Source organism: Anarhichas minor, unplaced genomic scaffold (assembly GCF_050575085.1).
Source record: "Anarhichas minor isolate MPS153535 unplaced genomic scaffold, ASM5057508v1 ptg000044l, whole genome shotgun sequence".
Lineage (NCBI taxonomy): Eukaryota > Metazoa > Chordata > Actinopteri > Perciformes > Anarhichadidae > Anarhichas > Anarhichas minor.
Window position 1 is genome coordinate 236,477 of NW_027466490.1, and position 23,638 is coordinate 260,114.

At 41.6% G+C, this 23,638-nt stretch overlaps 1 protein-coding gene across 1 annotated transcript in view; it reads right to left on the reverse strand.

The window, feature by feature from the left end:
• Positions 1–23,638, reverse strand: part of phf21b (PHD finger protein 21B) — a 55,023-nt gene that overhangs the window by 5,041 nt on the left and 26,344 nt on the right. The window contains exons 4-14 of the mRNA XM_076111235.1: positions 11,575–11,817; positions 6,153–6,245; positions 4,285–4,590; positions 3,961–4,080; positions 3,733–3,784; positions 3,476–3,552; positions 2,484–2,538; positions 2,145–2,167; positions 1,523–1,681; positions 1,231–1,297; positions 912–1,015 (exon numbers count right to left, since the gene is read on the reverse strand). Of these exons, the coding sequence (XP_075967350.1) occupies positions 912–1,015; positions 1,231–1,297; positions 1,523–1,681; positions 2,145–2,167; positions 2,484–2,538; positions 3,476–3,552; positions 3,733–3,784; positions 3,961–4,080; positions 4,285–4,590; positions 6,153–6,245; positions 11,575–11,817 (1,299 nt within the window). The remainder of the gene's footprint in view (positions 1–911; positions 1,016–1,230; positions 1,298–1,522; positions 1,682–2,144; positions 2,168–2,483; positions 2,539–3,475; positions 3,553–3,732; positions 3,785–3,960; positions 4,081–4,284; positions 4,591–6,152; positions 6,246–11,574; positions 11,818–23,638) is intronic.

Here is a 23,638-nt window from a genome sequence, read left to right on the forward strand (position 1 = left end):
AACCAGCCGACATGTAGCAGAACATAATAAAGAATATTAGGAAACATACTCAGAATTTACGAGATTTTAAGTTGTACATTTACGGTAAAAACACAACATAAAATAAATATAAAAACTTGAATAATCTCTGAAATTAATGAACAAAAATAAATAATAATATAATTAATATATTTTGCACCAGTGTTTAATGTTGATCCGACCTCACAAAGGAAAGACATGCGGGGGGGGGGGCACAGTGGCACTAATACACCGTCATAGTTAGCAGCTACGTTAGCGCTGTTTTATTTGTTTTACCAACTTTATTGAAATAATTATATCACGTTGTGAAAACAACTTACAAACTAGTACAAACACACAAAGAGATGAATATCTTGTACAGCTTTTGGTTTTGTTTAATATGAACAGTGGATTATATTATATAGTAAATATTAGCTTTTGTAAAAAATAATAAGCAGATAAATCAAATAGAACTAAATTCCCGTCATATTCAGTTAATCCAAACAAAGTAATATTACATGACGGTCAGCAATTAATCATGAGAATTTAAATTAATATGAATACAATAATATTTATGTATATTATACTATATACATATATAGACTATATGTTAATTCAATGAATATATAATGTGGATTTATAGTTCAGAGGTCGACGCGCTGCAAAAAGAGAAACCAAACACAGAAACATGCTAGGCTAGCTGTTTCCCCCTGTTTCCAGTCTTTATGCTAAGCTAAGCTAACTAGCTGTAGCTCCATATCTACCGTAAAGATATGAGAGTTGAATTAAGACAAAGAGAACCAGCAAACAGACCCAGAACGTCAAACTACCAGGTACACCCGTCTTAGTGAGGAGGTGGTGAAATCAAGCGCTCCCTTATTCATTCATCCATTTAACCCTTTCAGCGGCTTTACTTTGAGCGTGTCGTTGAGCTTCTCGTCTTGTTCCTCCAGGTGAGAGCACTCTTTCTTCAGCTCGGTGTTTCGTCTCAGCAGCCGTCGCTTCTCCTCCTGCCTTACTGCTCACACACACACACACACACACACACACACACACACACACACACACACACACACACACACACACACACACACACACACACACACACACACACACACACACACACACACACACACACACACACACACACACACACACACACAATCAGTACAGCTGTGAAACAACACAACGACACAACGACACACACACACACTGGTAGCAGCTGGTTCTTACCCGTCTTGTGTGTGACGTAGGACTGAACAAAGTTCTGCGGCCACGACATGTTTTCTTTGTTCAGAACCTGAAGATCAGACAGAAAAAGTGAATTATTGATTTATTAAAATAGAAACACACATTTATACTGAACATATACAGCCAGCATCACTCTGTGTCTAAATGGAGCCTGACATGAGGTGACATAACTATATTTATTTTTAATAATTATGAGTAATATAAAGTAGGAACTGAGCTTCATATCTGACAGTTTTAGTTCTTTGAGGCGTGAACGATGAAGTCAAGCTCAGACCTTCTTCTGGCACTTGGGGCAGTACCAGGCTCCTCTGGGGGGGGTTTTGAGTGGCGGGTGGAGGCAGTTTGGGTGGAAGGCTCTGGGGCAGTTGTGGCAGGGCTGCAGCTCTCCGTCCTCCTTACAGACGGCGCAGTGGTCGTCATGCTCCACGTCCTCCTGACGCCACAGAAAACACAGAGTTACCGTAAACGTCACGGTCAATAAGTGTAGAAAAGACGTTACGTTTACAGTAAAGTTTGTTTTATTTGAAGCTAAACAAACTGAAGACAAAATGTTTCAATGTTAATTCAATAGATAAATATGAACATAAAGATGAGATGAAGAGCAGCAGTGAAATGACAAGTTCTCTCTTTTATTCATAAATCAGTTTTAATCTTTTTAGTAAAGTCGTTCTACATTCTACATCACGCACGCACGCACGCACGCACACACACACACACACACACACACACACACACACACACACACACACACACACACACACACACACACACACACACACACACACACACACACACACACACACACACACACACACACACACACACACACACACACACACACACACACACACACACACACACGACAGGGCCGTGACATCACTGGTCATGTGACCTACCTTCCAGCAGAGATCCTCAGAGTCTTGCGTGTGAATGGAAGCAGAGCAGACGGTTAGTGGCAGAGACACACAGGTGAGAGCTGAGGCCATGCAGCAGAGCCGGTTAGCTTAGCTTAGCACAAACACTGGAGGCAGAGGGAAACTGCTAGCCTGACCCAAAACACCTAAACATGCTCTAATGTACTGATGTATCTATATGATTTATGGTTACATATTCATTTAACAAGCTGAATAAAGATATCAATGTGTCTCTAGTTCCTCTCTGAGAGCAGATATTAAATACTAAATATTAAACCACATGAAGTCTCTTTGCTTTTCTGAGTTTTGAGGTTTTTTTACCTCGTGCCGACAGGAAGAGTGAACTGTTCAGATAATGAGACGCCAGACGCTTACGCTGCGAACAAAGAAGAAGAAACTCACGTTAAACAACATTAAAGAGACTTCACCTGTTGTTTAACGAAGGATTTAATGTAATAATAAGAGTGTAATAAGTGATTTTATGTAATAAGAGTGTAATAAGTCATTTAATGTAATAATAAGAGTGTAATAAGTCATTTAATGTAATAATAAGAGTGTAATAAATGATTTAATGTAATAATAAGAGTAATAAATGATTTAATGTAATAATAAGAGTAATAAATGATTTAATGTAATAATACGAGTGTAATAAATGATTTAATGTAATAATACGAGTGTAATAAATGATTTAATGTAATAATACGAGTGTAATAAATGATTTAATGTAATAATAAGAGTGTAATAAGTGATTTAATGTAATAATAAGAGTAATAAATGATTTAATGTAATAATAAGAGTAATAAATGATTTAATGTAATAATAAGAGTAATAAATGATTTAATGTAATAATAAGAGTAATAAATGATTTAATGTAATAATACGAGTGTAATAAATGATTTAATGTAATAATAAGAGTAATAAGTGATTTAATGTAACAATAAGAGTGTAATAAGTGATTTAATGTAACAATAAGAGTGTAATAAGTGATTTAATGTAACAATAAGAGTGTAATAAGTGATTTAATGTAATAAGAGTGTAATAAGTGATTTAATGTAATAATAAGAGTGTAATAAGTGATTTAATGTAATAAGAGTGTAATAAATGATTTAATGTAATAATAAGAGTAATAAATGATTTAATGTAATAATAAGAGTAATAAATTATTTAATGTAATAATAAGAGTAATAAATGATTTAATGTAATAATACGAGTGTAATAAATGATTTAATGTAATAATAAGAGTGTAATAAGTGATTTAATGTAATAATACGAGTGTAATAAATGATTTAATGTAATAATAAGAGTGTCCTGACCTCCGGTTCAAACAGGCCGCTGTAGGCCGGGTTGGCGGTGCTTCGTCTCTTCCTCTCTTGTCTCTTCGTCTGGATTTCTGATCAAAAACATAAAACACAGTAATATGTTTTTAACAGATTTAATGGCTCCACAGTTTATAAAAGCAGCTAAAGTTCAACTTATCAATAAATAAACACCTCACACACTCTTCACAGTTGATGCCGCATAAACAGACAAAACCAAACTCTCTGAGATCAGCGGAGATGCCTGAACTCACCTTCCAGGTGTTCTGTGGTGACGAGGCCGAGCGCCACCATGAAGGCGATTTTCTGTAAAACAGAGAAAGAGAGAGAGCGAGAGAGAGAGAGAGAGAGAGAGACGTTAATGAGGAAAATATTCTACAACAGAAACAAAGAGGAAGAAGAAGAAGATCGTTAACTTGTTCCGTCACTGATGAATAAATAAAGTTACAGATAATAGAACCAGATCCTAAAGCTTCTCTCACCTTGGGGTCCTCGTCTTTCTTCTTCGAGGGGGATTTGGGGGTCTCCTGTGACGGGAGGTCAGCCGGGGCCCCTAGAGGCCCCTCGGTGCTGCTGGGGGCCTGTGGCTGGATTATTATCACCTGGAGGCAAACGAACAGACATGTTAGAATAAAACAATGAATCACTCATTTATTAATCAATTACTTCATAACATCGATATTTAGTAGATCATATTTAAGTTCATAAAAAAAAACTACATTTCAAATCTAAAATCTTTATTTTCTAAATATTTAAACAATACGTTTAAATCTTAAAACTCTTTTAATATTTAATAATGTCTGCACCTTGACGGCCTCGCTGACGGCCGACACCCCGTTGCTGGCGGGCGAGGTGGCGATGATGGCGAAGGCCACGCCGGGCCCCGCGGAGGCGTGCTGGACGGGTCCACACGGGCCGCCGGAGTCGGGCGGCGAGGCATCACTCTGTCCGTTGGGCTGCTGGTCGGGGCTGAAGGTGCTGTTGGCGGTGGGCAAAGTGGGGCCCTGGCCCCGCGGACTGACCACGGCAGTGGCCCTCTGCAGGCCGAGAGGCTGCAGCTCCTGACACGGACTGTGAGGGAGGCTGTCGGGGATCTGGGTCTTTGGCCTGACCTGCAGGACCAGAACCAGGACAGATGTTCACACACCTGGAGGGCTCTTCACAGACTTTATTCATTTACTGTAAAGCTTTGACCACAATAAAGATCAGTTACTGTCACATTTCATCCTCATACTTTAACGTCTGCCCTTTCTTCATTGCACATATTAACATAATCTCTCTTTAGCGTCTGACGAGTCTCTGCTGCCACCTGGTGGACGTCTGGAGGACGTCTAGTCTCTTTGTAAACATTCAACCTACTGCATCTTTTACTGTAGTTCTGTTAGGACGTCACAATGGACATTTTTATGAATATTAATCAAGATCATTGGTATAATAAGTCAGAATATAAATAACTGTTAGTTAGAAACATGTCTTAATATTTTCTATAATTTTAGAGAGTAAAGGGTGGACTGACACCCGTACAGGTGGACTGATACCCGTACAGGTGGACTGATACCCGTACAGGTGGACTGACTGATACCCGTACAGGTGGACTGATACCCGTACAGGTGGACTGATACCCGTACAGGTGGACTGACTGATACCCGTACAGGTGGACTGACTGATACCCGTACAGGTGGACTGATACCCGTACAGGTGGACTGATACCCGTACAGGTGGACTGACTGATACCCGTACAGGTGGACTGACTGATACCCGTACAGGTGGACTGTTACCCGTACAGTTGGACTGTTACCCGTACAGTTGGTCTGTTACCCGTACAGTTGGACTGTTACCCGTACAGTTGGACTGTTACCCGTACAGTTGGACTGTTACCCGTACAGGTGGACTGTTACCCGTACAGTTGGACTGTTACCCGTACAGGTGGACTGTTACCCGTACAGTTGGACTGTTACCCGTACAGTTGGACTGTTACCCGTACAGGTGGACTGTTACCCGTACAGGTGGACTGTTACCCGTACAGTTGGACTGTTACCCGTACAGTTGGTCTGTTACCCGTACAGGTGGACTGTTACCCGTACAGGTGGACTGACTGATACCCGTACAGGTGGACTGACTGATACCCGTACAGGTGGACTGATACCCGTACAGGTGGACTGACTGATACCCGTACAGGTGGACTGATACCCGTACAGGTGGACTGACTGATACCCGTACAGGTGGACTGACTGATACCCGTACAGGTGGACTGACTGATACCCGTACAGGTGGACTGATGCCCGTACAGGTGGACTGACTGATACCCGTACAGGTGGACTGTTACCCGTACAGGTGGACTGATACCCGTACAGGTGGACTGTTACCCGTACAGGTGGACTGACTGATACCCGTACAGGTGGACTGACTGATACCCGTACAGGTGGACTGATACCCGTACAGGTGGACTGACTGATACCCGTACAGGTGGACTGATACCCGTACAGGTGGACTGTTACCCGTACAGGTGGACTGACTGATACCCGTACAGGTGGACTGACTGATACCCGTACAGGTGGACTGACTGATACCCGTACAGGTGGACTGTTACCCGTACAGGTGGACTGATACCCGTACAGGTGGACTGACTGATACCCGTACAGGTGGACTGTTACCCGTACAGGTGGACTGTTACCTGAGGTAGCACTGTGGCTGCTTGTCCTGCCAGCCGGTGCAGGGAGCTGACTTGAGGCACCTTGATGGGCACAGCTGTGAGAGTTCCCAGCATCTGGAAGGAACACAAATGCAACACTTCAATAAAACATCACTTAATCACCAAACTACCAGGAAGTGAAAGCACACCTTCACCAGCGATGCTGCTAGCTTTGGTTATTCGACTGATTTCTACACTAATAGATGTTCACTTTACTGCAATGTGAGGGGAATAAAAGCAGCAAATCATAAAAGATTAAAAGAAACAATAAAGTTACTGATCTTCTGTCGTTTCAATGCCGCTAAACTAAACATTCAGCAAACTGTTTCACAACGTTTTATCGGTTATGTTTCCTTAAATCTTTACGTTTCTGTTTATCTTTAACCGACATTTATTTTCTGCAATGCATTGTGGGACATCTGTTAGTCTCACAATCACAAACCAGTCAAACCAGTGGAAACAGAAAACTTCACAGCCATCAGAGCAGGAAGAGAAACCTGTTATTTCTATTTGACTGTTTTCATTTGAGATGTTGTAGTAACAACCAGCGGCCACTAGGGGAGCTCCTGATGCATCACACAGAGCCGACCTGACACCAGCTGCATGCTGGGAAATCCACATTTATCAGAGAGGAAAGAGATTTCAATCCAAATTAAGCTTTTTTAAGATTCAAGAATAAAACTAAAATATAGATGAGATATCTCCTTCAAATAACAAAGGAGATTTATTACAGTTTAAAGAAAGTTTATAAAGTCTAGAACTGACGATATTAAAATCAAATCATTTAATCAACATGGAATCTATGTTTCTATTTGTGTGCACATCTTGTAGAATAAAAAAAATACTTTTATTCTATAAAAAATATTTATACTTTCGCAGACCAATGTTGCTCCTTTAATTTATTCATTTTTATTTTAGTTATGTCTTGTCTTGTTATATACGTTTAATGTAAGTTTGTTAAAGTAATCTTGTGCATTTATTTATTTATAAACATGAAAACGTTCAATTTAAAATTTTTAAAATAAAGAAAAAGCATCAAAAGATCAAAACATGTTCATGTTGGAGAAGAATAATAACCGTATAATCTGGAGTCATTATAGACGTTTATGAAGTTTAATGATATTTAATGAAGAAATATCAGTTCATAAATCTGCTTAAACAGCAACCTTTAAGATCATAAGATCTTAAAATGTAAACGTGAAAATAATCAGATGGAAACATATTTAACGAGGATGTGGTGTTTATGTAACATAACATATATAATCACAAGCTTTAAGAGAAGTTTTAACTGACAGTATTATTATCATTATTCCTTTTTAATAAAAATAAATTAAATTAAATAAAAATAAATTATATTTAATTTAATTTAATTAAAAATAAAATAAAATATTAAATTAAATTGAATAAAAGTAAATTAAATACTTATATACTTTTGTCATGCATGATCTTTTATTTAATTTGCTCTCATGTGCTACATGAATAAACTTGAGTCTGTGATTGGCCGACACCTGCAGCAGTTAAACCAGTAGATGAACCACAGAAGAAGAAGAAGATTAAAATCTCCTCCATGTTTCCTCTCAGCCGCTCGACAGAAGAAGAAATTCAGGAAAAAAAGAGGAAAGTTTCCTCCTCCCCCCTCCTTTCTTCTTCTGTGAAAATCCCTTCGTTCCATTGTATTGTGCTGCAGAGGAAGAGGAGGAGGAGGAAGAGGAGGACGAGGCCCCGGCCTGTTCCCATGGCAACTGCAGAGATGAAAATTCTTGCAGTGGAAGGGCTTTTATTTTCCTAATTGCTTCCTCTTTTCTCCAAACCTAAGCACCTTCTCCTTAGGGCGCCTCCTCTTCCTCTTCCTCTTCCTCCTCCTCCTCCTCCTCTCCAGTGTGAGGAGTGAACACAACCTTGGACCACAGGTTTTATTTCTTTAATGAATTTTTTCCAAATACCAAAGTCGATAGTGAGATGACAGCTCTGCAGCACACGCTAACACCCCCCCCCCCCCTGCTGTGTGTGTGTGTGTGTGTGTGTGTGTGTGTGTGTGTGTGTGTGTGTGTGTGTGTGTGCGTGCGTGCGTGCGTGCGTGCGTGCGCATGTAAACATAAATGGCAATAAACTGCGATAAATGGCAATTATTTAATGAAAGAACCCCTGTACTGCTCTTTGAAATCCTCATGGGGGGTCTTAACCCTCAGGTTTTGGAAACGCTGCTAAATAATCCATTAAAGGTTTCATAGTTTTAAATACAACTGAACCCAAAATATAAACTGTTTATTAAAGAGTAGATCAGTTAAAAGACTTTCACCTGATATTTTAATGCACTATTCTTTTTAAAGACGTGACATGAAGTCTGAGAAATGTGTTACATTAAAGTCTGATTTATTTAAATACTTATAAATAAATAAAATATACCAGCAGGTACAGTATATTTGAAGGTACTTATTTCTGAACCACTGACTATGAAAAACATAATTATTAAAATGCCACAAATTGAGTTCAAAGTCTGGTAAAGATCTGAAAGCCTCTAAAGCCTCTAAAGACTAAAAACTCTAAAGACTAAAGACTCTAAAGATCTGAAAGACTCTAAATACCCGAAAGACTCTAAATACCTGAAAGACTCTAAATACCTGAAAGACTAAAGATCTGAAAGACTCTAAAGACTCTAAAGATCTGAAAGACCTGAAAGACTCTAAAGACCTGAAAGACTCTAAAGACTCTAAAGATCTGAAAGACTCTAAAGATCTGAAAGACTCTAAAGACTCTAAAGACTCTAAAGATCTGAAAGACTCTAAAGACTCTAAAGACTCTAAAGATCTGAAAGACTCTAAAGATCTGAAAGACTCTAAAGATCTGAAAGACTCTAAAGACTAAAGATCTGAAAGACTCTAAAGACTCTAAAGATCTGAAAGACTCTAAAGACTCTAAAGACTCCAGAATGTTTCCATTCTCTCTTCTGTGTGTTGACTTTAAGAGGATTTGAGGAGACAGACTGTAGATCTGTGGTTTCTCTCTCAAAGAAACAAGAAGATGTGAAGCTGCTGCAGCAGCCAGCAGAGGGCGCTGCTTCAGGACACCTCAGATCTCTCTACTGTCTTCATCCTCGTCTTCATCACTTCATTCAGACGTGAACTCATTAGACGAGAGTTCATGAAACATAGATTTAATAAGAATAAGAACTTTATCAGATGGAGAAAATAACATAAATCTAGTTTTATAAAGAGTCCTGTTTTTTTCTTCATCAATGACAAATATACTGAAAAAGAACTACAAATCCCTTTCTCTTAACGTATAAAAGTGTGTGTGCGCGTGTGTGTGTCAGAGTATGTGTGTGTGTGTGTGTATGTCTCAGAGTCCACTGAAGTGCTGAAACAATGCAGCTCTACTGTGATCACTCATGCAGAGCAGTAATCCCATTACACCTCATCATTGATCTTCTAATTAGTGGCCAGGTGGCGTGAGGGACCTACCCCCATTACACCCCCCCCCCCCCCCACCATCAGCCAGGATGGCCTCTGATTGGCTGAGCCTCACTCTCGATTGATAAAAGAGAAGAAGAGCGTGGAGGCCTGCAGGAGGGGGGCGTTTCTTTTTATGACCTGGTGCAGGCAGCTGGGTGGAGAGATGAACAATGGGGGGGTGACTCGACAAAAAAAAACGTACCGATACATACGCTTCATACTTTTTACACACAAACACTGTGCAGCTCCTCATTTTAATAACACACTTATTTTATGTATTGTTTATTTGTATGATTCTTGACTTTTGTTGTTTGTTGTTATGCACCAACAGAACAGAGACCTACGTGGTAATAAACCAGATTCTGATCTATTGAAATATAACAGTGTGTCATAATATTATCTTTAATATATTAAATATTACTGTATACTGTGTATATTACAGATACACAATACACTCATCATTTATACCTAGATATTCATATATAATTCACCTAGTTTCACAACAATAATCAATTAATACTTTAAGTAGATTATGAAGTAAACACACAATTCTCTGGTTTCAGCGGCTCAGATGTTTCTCTGTTTTAAATCAAAGGGAAGATATTTAGTTTTTGAACTGATAGTTAAAGACTGTGAAACTGTGATGAGCAATTCACTAAAAGAATATAAACATCTATAAATAATGAGAATAATTATTACATCCACATCATGAATTTGAATGTTCTTCTTCACGTGTTAACTAAAGACAGTTTAATTCTCGTCGTCCTGAACGGTTTAATCTGAATTGATTAAAGATGTTTTTGGTTGAAACCTCATTAAAATAAAGAAAGAGAAATAAGCTCTTTTCTACCTTTTGAAGTGAATCTATTTGAAGGTTTCTCCGCTAACAGACGTGTCGATATGGACGGAGGAAACGTGAAGCCGGAGCCCGAGGGGCCCCGAGGCTCGGCCCTTCTCTCTCTATGGGGGCCCTACAATTACAGTAATAGTGTGGAGGCCTGAGCCGGAGCTCTGATCCCCGACTGTGTGCTGATGTAGGCGATGCTGCTGAATACAGAGTGAGGAGGAGACGAGACTGAAATACTAGATCTCACATTCAGAGAGCACGGAGCGACACAATGTTTCTCACGTTACAGAAGAAATAAAAACCTGCCGACCAACACCGTCTGAAATACACACGGACTAAAAACACTGGATGTTCAGCTGTTTACTGTGAACTGAACCTTTAAAGAAGATCAACGGCTTCTACGACTAAACTGCAACAACAGGGGAGAATAATGCTGACCAATCAGAGCCAGGTGTCCACAAGATGGCGACGGCAAAAACCAACATGGCGACGGACTAAAACCAACATGGCGACGGACTAAAACCAACATGGCGACGGACTAAAACCAACATGGCGACGGACTAAAACAAAGATGGCGACGGACTAAAACCAACATGGCGACGGACTAAAACCAACATGGCGACGGACTAAAACCAACATGGCGACGGACTAAAACCAACATGGCGACGGACTAAAACCAACATGGCGACGGACTAAAACAAAGATGGCGACGGACTAAAACCAACATGGCGACGGACTAAAACCAACATGGCGACGGACTAAAACCAACATGGCGACGGACTAAAACCAACATGGCGACGGACTAAAACAAAGATGGCGACGGACTAAAACCAACATGGCGACGGACTAAAACCAACATGGCGACGGACTAAAACCAACATGGCGACGGACTAAAACCAACATGGCGACAGACTAAAACCAACATGGCGACAGACTAAAACCAACATGGCGACGGACTAAAACCAACATGGTGACAGCTACAAACCACTACTATAGTACTGAAAGTGACTTGCAGCCTGAGCTGGATGTGTAACATTGTGCAGTATGTTGATGTGAGTGTTGAAGGAGGCAGCAGCTGCTCCAGGTGTTCCAGGTGATGTCTTACATGAGAGGGAGGCAGCTCTCCGGCTCTCCTGCTGCTGAACGCGTGGACTCCGGCGGTCGCCGCCCTGCCGCCCGTCTGCAGGTTGATGGGCGTCGTCTGCAGTGGGTCCGAGCTCGCCGCTTTCTGTCCGTTGATGTGTGCGGTCACCATGGACACGGGAGAGATGGCGATGCCCTGACTGGGAGGCTTGATGAGAGAGAGAGGCTTAGTGGAGCCCACGGGACAACTTCTGACCGCCAGCTTCTGTAGAGACACACACAGAGTACTTATACACACTGTACTGCTTTACAGTACTCACACCACACACACAGAGTACTTATACACACTGTACTGCTTTACAGTACTCACACCACACACACAGAGTACTTATACACACTGTACTGCTTTACAGTACTCACACCACACACACAGAGTACTTATACACACTGTACTGCTTTACAGTACTCACACCACACAGAGAATACTTATACACACTGTACTGCTTTACAGTACTCACACCACACACACAGAGTTCTTATACACACTGTACTGCTTTACAGTACTCACGCCACACAGAGTACTTATACACACTGTACTGCTTTACAGTACTCACACCACACACACAGTTCTTATACACACTGTACTGCTTTACAGTACTCACACCACACACAGAGAGTACTTATACACACTGTACTGCTTTACAGTACTCACACCACACACAGAGAGTACTTATACACACTGTACTGCTTTACAGTACTCACACCACACACAGATTACTTATACACACTGTACTGCTTTACAGTACTCACACCACACAGAGTACTTATACACACTGTACTGCTTTACAGTACTCACACCACACACAGAGTACTTATACACACTGTACTGCTTTACAGTACTCACACCACACACAGAGAGTACTTATACACACTGTACTGCTTTACAGTACTCACACCACACACAGAGTACTTATACACACTGTACTGCTTTACAGTACTCACACCACACAGAGAGTACTTATACACACTGTACTGCTTTACAGTACTCACACCACACAGAGAGTACTTATACACACTGTACTGCTTTACAGTACTCACACCACACAGAGTACTTATACACACTGTACTGCTTTATAGTACTCACACCACACAGAGTACTTATACACACTGTACTGCTTTATAGTACTCACACCACACAGAGTACTTATACACACTGTACTGCTTTATAGTACTCACACCACACAGAGTACTTATACACACTGTACTGCTTTACAGTACTCACACCACACAGAGAGTACTTATACACAATGTACTGCTTTATAGTACTCACACCACACAGAGTACTTATACACACTGTACTGCTTTATAGTACTCACACCACACAGAGTACTTATACACACTGTACTGCTTTATAGTACTCACACCACACAGAGTACTTATACACACTGTACTGCTTTATAGTACTCACACCACACAGAGTACTTATACACACTGTACTGCTTTATAGTACTCACACCACACAGAGTACTTATACACACTGTACTGCTTTACAGTACTCACACAACACAGAGAGTACTTATACACACTGTACTACTTTACAGTACTCACACCACACACACAGAGTACTTATACACACTGTACTGCTTTACAGTACTCACACCACACACAGAGTACTTATACACACTGTACTGCTTTACAGTACTCACACCACACAGAGAATACTTATACACACTGTACTGCTTTACAGTACTCACACCACACACACAGAGTTCTTATACACACTGTACTGCTTTGCAGTACTCACACCACACAGAGTACTTATACACACTGTACTGCTTTATAGTACTCACACCACACAGAGTACTTATACACACTGTACTGCTTTACAGTACTCACACACACAGAGAGTACTTATACACACTGTACTGCTTTACAGTACTCACACCACACAGAGTACTTATACACACTGTACTGCTTTATAGTACTCACACCACACAGAGTACTTATACACACTGTACTGCTTTACAGTACTCACACCACACAGAGTACTTATACACACTGTACTGCTTTACAGTACTCACACCACACACAGTTCTTATACACACTGTACTGCTTTATAGTACTCACACCACACAGAGTACTTATACACACTGTACTGCTTTATAGTACTCACACCACACAGAGTACTTATACACACTGTACTGCTTTACAGTACTCACACACACAGAGAGTACTTATACACACTGTACTGCTTTACAGTACTCACACCACACAGAGTACTTATACACACTGTACTGCTTTATAGTACTCACACCACACAGAGTACTTATACACACTGTACTGCTTTATAGTACTCACACCACACACAGAGAGTACTTATACACACTGTACTGCTTTATAGTACTCACACCACACACAGAGAGTACTTATACACACTGTACTGCTTTACAGTACTCACACCAAACACAGAGAGAGAGTACTTATACACACTGTACTGCTTTAGAGTACTCACAGTACTCCAGAAATCTGGCACTGTGTAAATATTACAGTTTGTTTTGATGAAAAGAAACTTCAGAATAAAACACACTGGAGAAGTTTTGAGCAGTGCTGCTGCTACTACTACTACTACTACTACTACTACTACTACTACTACTACTACTACTACTACACGTGTGTGTGTGTGTGTCAGACAGTTTGTTTATCTGCTGAACATATGAAACATGAAAGGTGTTCTCAGAGCTCAGAGTCTCTGTAGGAATGAGCTCATCAATCCGACATCTTCCGTTTACGATCACATCAAAGCAGCAGAAGAAGAAAACCATCAACAGAGGAACTTAAGAAATGACTTCATTACGTTTCCTCTTTTCTAACAGAAACAATAACCTCAAGTAGAACGTCAATATTTGTCTTATTGTCAAACAACATGATGGTCCGTCCCTCAATGCTGTCTCACTTCCTGTCTGTGTCTCACTGGTTCCTTCTTTAAAAACATGAATCTAACGTTTCACCAAAGATTCTCTTAGTTTGGGACTATTTTCAGCGGCGGATGAATCCACATGAGGTGCTGCTGTGTTCTGAAGATCAATGATCTAATAGAAGAATAAATGTGAGTGTTGTGATAGACACCAGCTGGTTAACTAAGAGAGTTATTATATGATATTTATCATAAGGCTTCACAGCACACTCATTTATTCTCCCACAGAGGCCTCATTGTTTTCAGAGGATCGATGTGATCCACGGGGCCCCGGGGGGCCCGCCGCTCGCCATTCAGCGCCTCAGACCGTCTCAAAGGTCAAAGTCACTTAAAGCCCCCCCCACAGAGACCGAGTCCAGCACAACGTGGATCAGACAACACAGCAGGACTCGCTGAGACACGTTCAAGACCTGAAGAATGCTGCTCGTTAGCGAACAGTCCACCTGAATCCACAGAAGCATCTGAAGCGACAACAGGAGAGGAGAGAGGAGAGAGAAGAGAGAGGAGACAGGAGAGAGGAGACAGGAGAGGAGACAGGAGAGAGAAGAGAGGAGACAGGAGAGAGAAGAGAGGAGACAGGAGAGAGAAGAGAGGAGAGAGAGGAGACAGGAGAGAGGAGAGGAGACAGGAGACAGGAGAGAGAAGAGAGAGGAGACAGGAGAGAGAAGAGAGGAGACAGGAGAGAGAAGAGAGGAGACAGGAGAGAGAAGAGAGAGGAGACAGGAGAGAGAAGAGAGGAGACAGGAGAGAGAAGAGAGGAGACAGGAGAGAGAAGAGAGGAGACAGGAGAGAGAAGAGAGGAGAGAGAGGAGACAGGAGAGAGAAGAGAGGAGACAGGAGAGAGAAGAGAGGAGACAGGAGAGAGAAGAGAGGAGACAGGAGAGAGAAGAGAGGAGAGAGAGGAGACAGGAGAGAGAAGAGAGGAGACAGGAGAGAGAAGAGAGGAGACAGGAGAGAGAAGAGAGGAGAGAGAGGAGACAGGAGAGAGGAGAGGAGACAGGAGACAGGAGAGAGAAGAGAGGAGAGAGAGGAGACAGGAGAGAGGGGAGGAGACAGGAGAGAGAGGAGACAGGAGAGAGGAGAGAGGAGAGAGAGGAGACAGGAGAGAGGGGAGGAGACAGGAGAGAGAGGAGACAGGAGAGAGGAGAGAGGAGAGAGAGGAGACAGGAGAGAGGAGACAGGAGAGAGGGGAGAGGAGACAGGAGAGAGAAGAGAGGAGACAGGAGAGAGAAGAGAGGAGACAGGAGAGAGAAGAGAGGAGAGAGAGGAGACAGGAGAGAGGAGAGGAGACAGGAGACAGGAGAGAGAAGAGAGGAGACAGGAGAGAGAAGAGAGGAGACAGGAGAGAGAAGAGAGGAGAGAGGAGAGAGAAGAGAGAGGAGACAGGAGAGAGAAGAGAGGAGACAGGAGAGAGAAGAGAGGAGACAGGAGAGAGAAGAGAGGAGACAGGAGAGAGAAGAGAGGAGAGAGAGGAGACAGGAGAGAGAAGAGAGGAGACAGGAGAGAGAAGAGAGGAGAGAGAGGAGACAGGAGAGAGAAGAGAGGAGACAGGAGAGAGAAGAGAGGAGACAGGAGAGAGAAGAGAGGAGAGAGAGGAGACAGGAGAGAGGAGAGGAGACAGGAGACAGGAGAGAGAAGAGAGGAGAGAGAGGAGACAGGAGAGAGGGGAGGAGACAGGAGAGAGAGGAGACAGGAGAGAGAAGAGAGGAGAGAGAGGAGACAGGAGAGAGGGGAGGAGACAGGAGAGAGAGGAGACAGGAGAGAGGAGAGAGGAGAGAGAGGAGACAGGAGAGAGGGGAGGAGACAGGAGAGAGAGGAGACAGGAGAGAGGAGAGAGGAGAGAGAGGAGACAGGGGAGGAGACAGGAGAGAGAGGAGACAGGAGAGAGAAGAGAGGAGAGAGAGGAGACAGGAGAGAGGGGAGGAGACAGGAGAGAGAGGAGACAGGAGAGAGGAGAGAGGAGAGAGAGGAGACAGGAGAGAGGGGAGGAGACAGGAGAGAGAGGAGAGAGGAGACAGGAGAGAGGAGAGGGGAGAGAGGCTGAAACATGTGAATAGTTTAATATTTAAAACACTTTCTGCTTCAGTCTTTGTGCTAAGCTAAGCTACATACAACCTGGACCATAACTCAGCATCAGTTATAATAAAAGATATTATTGGTCGATATCAGAGCCATCAGTGAGTTTATCAGTAATATCTTTAAATGTATTAATATTGTTGGTTATATATTCAAGTCAAAAGAAAGAAACAAATGATCTTAAATATTGAATCCAGGATCAGTTGGGAAAGACCTAAAGGTCTGTTTGATCCTGCTTTAAATACCTTTAACAGCATTAAAGGATTTCTTGTCTTAGTGTTGAAGGTAATCACGTCTCATCTGACTAAGACGCCCACAAGAGGATTAACTCAAACACCAGAGGAAGAACCCCACTGATCCTAAACGCTGGTGGAACCCTGGAGAACTAAAGTCAGAGCTCAGCTTTCATCTGTTCTCCGTCACCGACAACACAGAACTAGAGTCCTCCTCCTCCTCCTCCTCCTCCTCCTCCTCCTCCCTGGAGGAGTCCGAGTGTTCGGTTCCACCTGAATCTGTTTGAGGAAACGTTAATAAAACGTTGCACAATGAGACATTTCTGTCTCCGTGAAGAGTTAAATTAGACGGCTTTCATCAGCGTCCACTCGCCGCTCGGCTTTCATCCTCACGCCATGATGATAAAGATGATGATGATGAAGATGACGATGAGGGGAAATGGCTCAGGTTCATTCTCAGACTCCGACATCAAAGAGCTGAAAATCACCACCATCTTTGTGAGCTTTGAAGTTGTATATTTGTTCATGTCTAACGGTTCTCCACTCATGGATCTTTGTCCACAATAACACAATCTGATAAAGTCTGTGTTGTTATAAAGCTGAGGTGTTACTACGTCATCGGTATCGCTTTACTAAAGAGGAAATCTGGAAGGTTCCATGGAAATAAGTGTTAGGTCACTATTTATAAGAGAATGTTACATCTACAACTCTGCCTTAGTCTGTAAACGTTCTGCTTTAGTCTGTAAACGTTCTGCTTTAGTTTATGAACGTTCTGCTTTAGTCTGTAAACGTTCTGCTTTAGTTTATGAACGTTCTGCTTTAGTCTGTAAACGTTCTGCTTTAGTCTGTAAACGTTCTGCTTTAGTTTATGAACGTTCTGCTTTAGTCTGTAAACGTTCTGCTTCAGTCTGTAAACGTTCTGCTTTAGTCTGTAAACGTTCTGCTTTAGTTTATGAACGTTCTGCTTTAGTTTATGAACGTTCTGCTTTAGTCTGTAAACGTTCTGCTTCAGTCTGTAAACGTTCTGCTTTAGTTTATGAACGTTCTGCTTTAGTTTATGAATGTTCTGCTTTAGTCTGTAAACGTTCTGCTTCAGTCTGTAAACGTTCTGCTTTAGTCTGTAAACGTTCTGCTTTAGTCTGTAAACGTTCTGCTTTAGTCTGTAAACGTTCTGCTTTAGTCTGTAAACGTTCTGCTTTAGTTTATGAACGTTCTGCTTTAGTCTGTAAACGTTCTGCTTCAGTTTGTAAACGTTCTGCTTCAGTCTGTAAACGTTCTGCTTCAGTCTGTAAACGTTCTGCTTCAGTCTGTAAACGTTCTGCTTCAGTCTGTAAACGTTCTGCTTCAGTCTGTAAACGTTCTGCTTTAGTCTGTAAACGTTCTGCTTCAGTCTGTAAACGTTCTGCTTCAGTCTGTAAACGTTCTGCTTTAGTCTGTAAACGTTCTGCTTTAGTCTGTCAACGTTCTGCTTCAGTCTGTAAACGTTCTGCTTTAGTTAGTAAACGTTCTGCTTTAGTTTATGAACGTTCTGCTTTAGTTTATAAACGTTCTGCTTTAGTTAGTAAACGTTCTGCTTTAGTTTATGAACGTTCTGCTTTAGTTTGTAAATGTTCTGCTTTACTTAAGAGAATGTTCTGCTTCATAACCTCTGGTGCAGCTTGAGTGGAACCGAACACGCTGCCCTTTCACTCATCTGGCAGAATTTAATTGAGAACCACAGTTGAGGTCGCTCTGTTTGCTGCAGGACGATCCGCTCATTATGTTCTCTGTGTTGATAGTGTTCCTTTGAGATAACGGGGCGGCTGAAAAACGCATTAGTAGCTGTTCAGATTTCCATCAGTGCAGCTGCCAGACGTTCTCTTTGTTTACACTCCATTTACCAGCCAGGCCCTTCAGTCCTGAAAGGTTCTGAGGAGACGGACGCTTACTGTCCTTCACTGTAGAAATACAACAATAGAAGAAAACACTCTTAGAAAAGGTCCTGCACTCACAATTCTACGTCAGCAAAAGAGGAAGAAGAAGAAGTACTCAACACTCTTAGAAAAGGTCCTGCACTCACAATTCTACGTCAGCAAAAGAGGAAGAAGAAGAAGTACTCAAGTAGTCGAGGTGAGAGTACGATGACAGAATCTTACAAACAGGTCCGTTTAGGAGCGTAGGTCTCCTGGAATTATAGACGGTCAACGTTTACATGGAAATTCATAAATCTACAACTCCAAGTGAGCTTGTTTTGCTCCTACTTTTAAATCTCAACTTTTATTGTCAGCCTTTGAGGGTTTTCATGGTTTCAGATGACAGAAGAACCAAAGGGAAGAAGAAACTCTAAAATGTCCAGAAGGTCATTAAGTTAGAGATATTTATTTAACATATACAGGAAGCAGAAACCCTGAAAAGAGAATAATATGTACAGTATTTGAATAAATGGACTCTTCCCAGCTCTGCTGCTGTTGTTGCCCCCCCCCCCCCTCTGGCAGTGAGACAGCTTATCATCAGAACACACAGGACAGTCTGGACCCTCGCCCACAGCACGCACACACACACACACACACACACACACACACACACACACACACACACACACACACACACACACACACACACACACACACACACACACACACACACACACACACACACACACACACACACACACACACACACACACACACACACACACACACACACACACACACACACGGGATCAGCCAGCAAACACTGTTTGATCAAACAGAGACGCTCCAGAGGTTCTGTTACCAGAAGAGTCCATGAGACAAAACCTGCAGGCCGTTCATTTATTCATCCATTCACCTATTCACCCATCCTTTTATTCACCCATTCATCCATGTATTAACACATTCATGTGTTCATATATTCATGTGTTCATCCCTTGTTGCTCTCTGCTTTACATAAATCCACAAATGACAGATGATCAATAAAGCTCAATGATGGAGCTGATCAATATTTCATGTGTTCATATGAAGTGTTGCTTGTTAGCATCACTGAGCAGATAAAGATCATATTAAAATGGTTATTATGCAGCCGAACAGCAAACAATAAGAATTAATTAAATCCTTCATTTCCTGGTGTGATCATGTGACCACGTCTCCACCCGTCCAGATGACAAATCTACTTAAATGCAAATCAAACGCACCCCGAATGGAATGTGACACAGAGCCATGAGTCTGTGGACGATCAGAGATTAAAACATTTAACACGTTGAACTGGTTCTGTTGAATAAAACGCACAAGTCTGACAATATAACTGTGTACTTTTACTTTTGATACTTGCTGTTAATTTGTGCTCTTGTAATAGACAGTTATAAACATATATTAAATTATTTAATTAATTAAAAAACACCTGAAAGAATGTAATTTATGTATTTCATCATTTTTCAACACAAGTATATTTTTTATAGAATAAGTCGATCTCTGACTCATTATTATGACTGGAGAGAGAGAGAGAGAGAGAGAGAGAGAGACCAGCAGGCTTTTACTCTGAAGGGGCATTTAGTCTTCCTGTCTGACAGATGCAGGATTTTGGTTTGTTTATGAGCCTCGTGGATCAATACGCTGTAAAAACAGTTTTATTTATATATGGATGGAGGTTTTACTTATTATTTGTATGTGTATTTTATTGATTTAAGTATCTATCCATCATTTTATAGAAATACAGTAAAAATACTGAACCCTAAAGATCTTCCTCTCTACTGTAACCGCCGCTAAGGCTCATGGGTATTGTAGTATCTCAGAGTTACAAATAAATAAGGTATTTCACTGAGAGAGCTTCTTCAGTCTCTCTCTCGTCAGTTCATCTGAGAACAAACTGAATCAGAGATCATCTGAACATCACTGAACGTTTATCTGCACCTTCAGCGAGAGCCAGAGGTCAAAGGTCAACAGCTAAATCAAGTGAAGAGCTGCTGATCATCTGGACTCTGAGCGACTAAAGAAGAGCCGGAGACGCTGCTGCTGATTAAAGAGGACGGTTAAGAGTCTCAGTGGTCAGCTTCTTAATGCAGCGGCATCGTCTACACGCCTCACTTTAGTCCTGATGGAAGACGCTGAGTCACACATGTGTTTCTGGGCTGCATGTAGAGGCCTGAGGCGTACCGGCTGTGTAACTAGTTCATGAACGCATCGCGTTTCTGAGTGAGTACAACAACCAACGCTCCAAACATGAAACGAGAGGCGGCATCGCGTGTTAGAGAGCTCGTTAAACGCAAGATTGTTAGCGGTTTAAAGGCGGCGATGCACCTGAAGCTGTTTGGTAACGAACCACAAAAAACACGAGAAGAAGGAGAAGGAGAAGAAGGACAGGAAGATGGAGGACAGGAAGAAGAAGAAGGGGAAGAAGGACAACAACAAGAAGGACAAGAAGTAGGAGAAGAAGTCGTCTGTAAACCTCAAAGGGTTAAAGGTGAATCACTGCAAACATCTGATGGATGGAAAGAGCTCAAACATGACATCTGGATGTTTTCAGGTTAAAACACAGCTGATCACATGGTCAAGACTTGTCTTTGTGTTTTATATTAATTATTCCATCATTTTACTCATTTCTGTTCCTCAGTTTAGACGTCTTCACCTTTAAATAACTGGTGCCCTGAAGCTATAATTACTTCCTTCACAATAAAAGCACAGGGTTTAAAGGATAACAGACTGGTGACACTTCAGACCACGATGAAGTCACTCGACGGCACAAATTATTCATTTGAGGGAGCGAGTGGAGTCATTTGAGGGCATGAATTACTAAAGCGAGAGAATCAAAGGTTATTTAAGGGAATGATTTAAAAATACGTCATTTAAAGGAACAGTTGTTTATAAAGGACATACATGCTAAATGGTTTAAAGTAGTGCAGGCGTGACAAAGACACATGGATTATAAGATTAAACATTACAAAGTAACCAAAAATACATTTTGAAATTCATCTATTCAGCCTTTTACTCTGAAAGTACAATCTGATGCAGACAGAAGGCCAGGAACACGTTTCAACAGTCGTATATTTCGTGATAAATAGCCTCACATATGGCACTGTATTTATTCAGCCTCCGCTTGGCCGTGTGGAGCTGAGAGCACTAGACCAGGACCCAGGGGGGGTCTGGGGGAGTCCAACTAGGCCCGGGGGGGGGGGTTTGGGTGCCAGAGAAAACGAGCGTTTAACATGTTGGATTAGTCGGGACTAAAGACATCTGTTGAGCTAAACGAGACGCCTCTTTCCTGCTGCAACCAAACACCAACGAAGAAGAATGAAGAAGTCAAAGAGTGGACGTCACTGCGAGGGTTTACTCTTTAAAGTATTGTTTTACTTCTCGTTTTAGAGTTTTATAAGTGAGTTTGATAGTTGACATTTTTTTTTTCACAAAACAAATAAAAAAGGCTCGAAAAATATAAAGTTTCTAAACTAAAAGATAAAGAAACAGGAAGCAGCTCAAACATCGTTTAGCTGCTTCAATACGTTTAACTTTAAGGTATTTACTTTATCTCAATACTCTGATTTCTGTCAGGGTTACACAACACATAAAAACACCAGAAGAAGAGGAGGAGAGGAAGAGGAAGAGGAGGAGGAAGAGGAGGAGTCTGAGAGACCAGCAGATGGACTCCTCTAACAATAGAGCGAGACATGCAGCCACAAAGAGCAGCGAGCTAAACACACAGAAAACATCCTGCAGCTGCAGTTCAGCTGAAGACCACCGGGGGAGAGAACGTCTGCTGCATTCCTCCAAACAAACACATTGAACACACGGAGGACCGTTACAATAGAGTTATTATTGTTTATAGACTTTAAAACATACAGTTAACACGCTCTCCTCAAAGACACCAGACTCCATTATTGTTATCATTCATTGATTAAATATGAATGCATCAGTGATGTCATGTGACTTTGGGTCTCATTTATAGTTTGATTTATTCTATTTATTCTGCAGCTCTGCTCTTTGTTTTTGTCAGTTTTAACTGTTTGTTTATAGATAAGAAGATATAATCATTAGTAAATCATATTGAACACACTGAGGTTAACTATTGACTATAATTCATTTTTACGTTTCTTTTAAAGTTTAGTTTCCAAAATGAATCAAATACAATATTCTTTCATAAGAATAAGAATCACTTGAACAAGTGGACCTGCATTAAAAACATGTTAAAATATCGTCACTAATTTAAGGAAAATAAACCTTTAAATGACTAAATGAAGAGTAAAACACGTGATACGCAGATTGTTCTTCTGCTGCTTCTCTTCAGAGATATTTGAGAACTTCCTGCCGTCGCCCAGAGGAGCTCTGAGGGGACAAAGGGAGAGTATTTGTCCCTCCTACCTCCTACCCTCCTACCTTCCTCAAACATCCCAACACACTCCTCCCTGAGGGGGGAGGGGCCTCTCTTCAGGACCCGGTGGTCCACATGATGATGTAACAGGAAACAGGAAGTACACTGATGTTTGTTTACTCTCAAAGGAGGTGAGAAAGCAAAACGTCAGAGGAGCTCCAGCAGTGAACCAGGTCTCCAGAGGACCAGGTCTGAGGAGCACCTGGTCTCCAGAGGACCCTCCTAACCGACAGGTAACCAGTGAGCGAGTCACAGGTGAGTCATGTAACCCCCCCCCCCCCCCCCAGCTTTCACCATATCAATCAATACGCCATGAAGCTTCTCAGGGTCACTTCTAGAGAACACAAAGAGACTCGAGACGATAACGAGGTTCAAGACAACCTCAGACACACAAAAGATAGAGACGCACAATTACTACAAAAGGTACGCAAAACTACAAAACTACTTTCCCATCTTCTTCTTCTACATTTTTGTTAGAGGAGGTT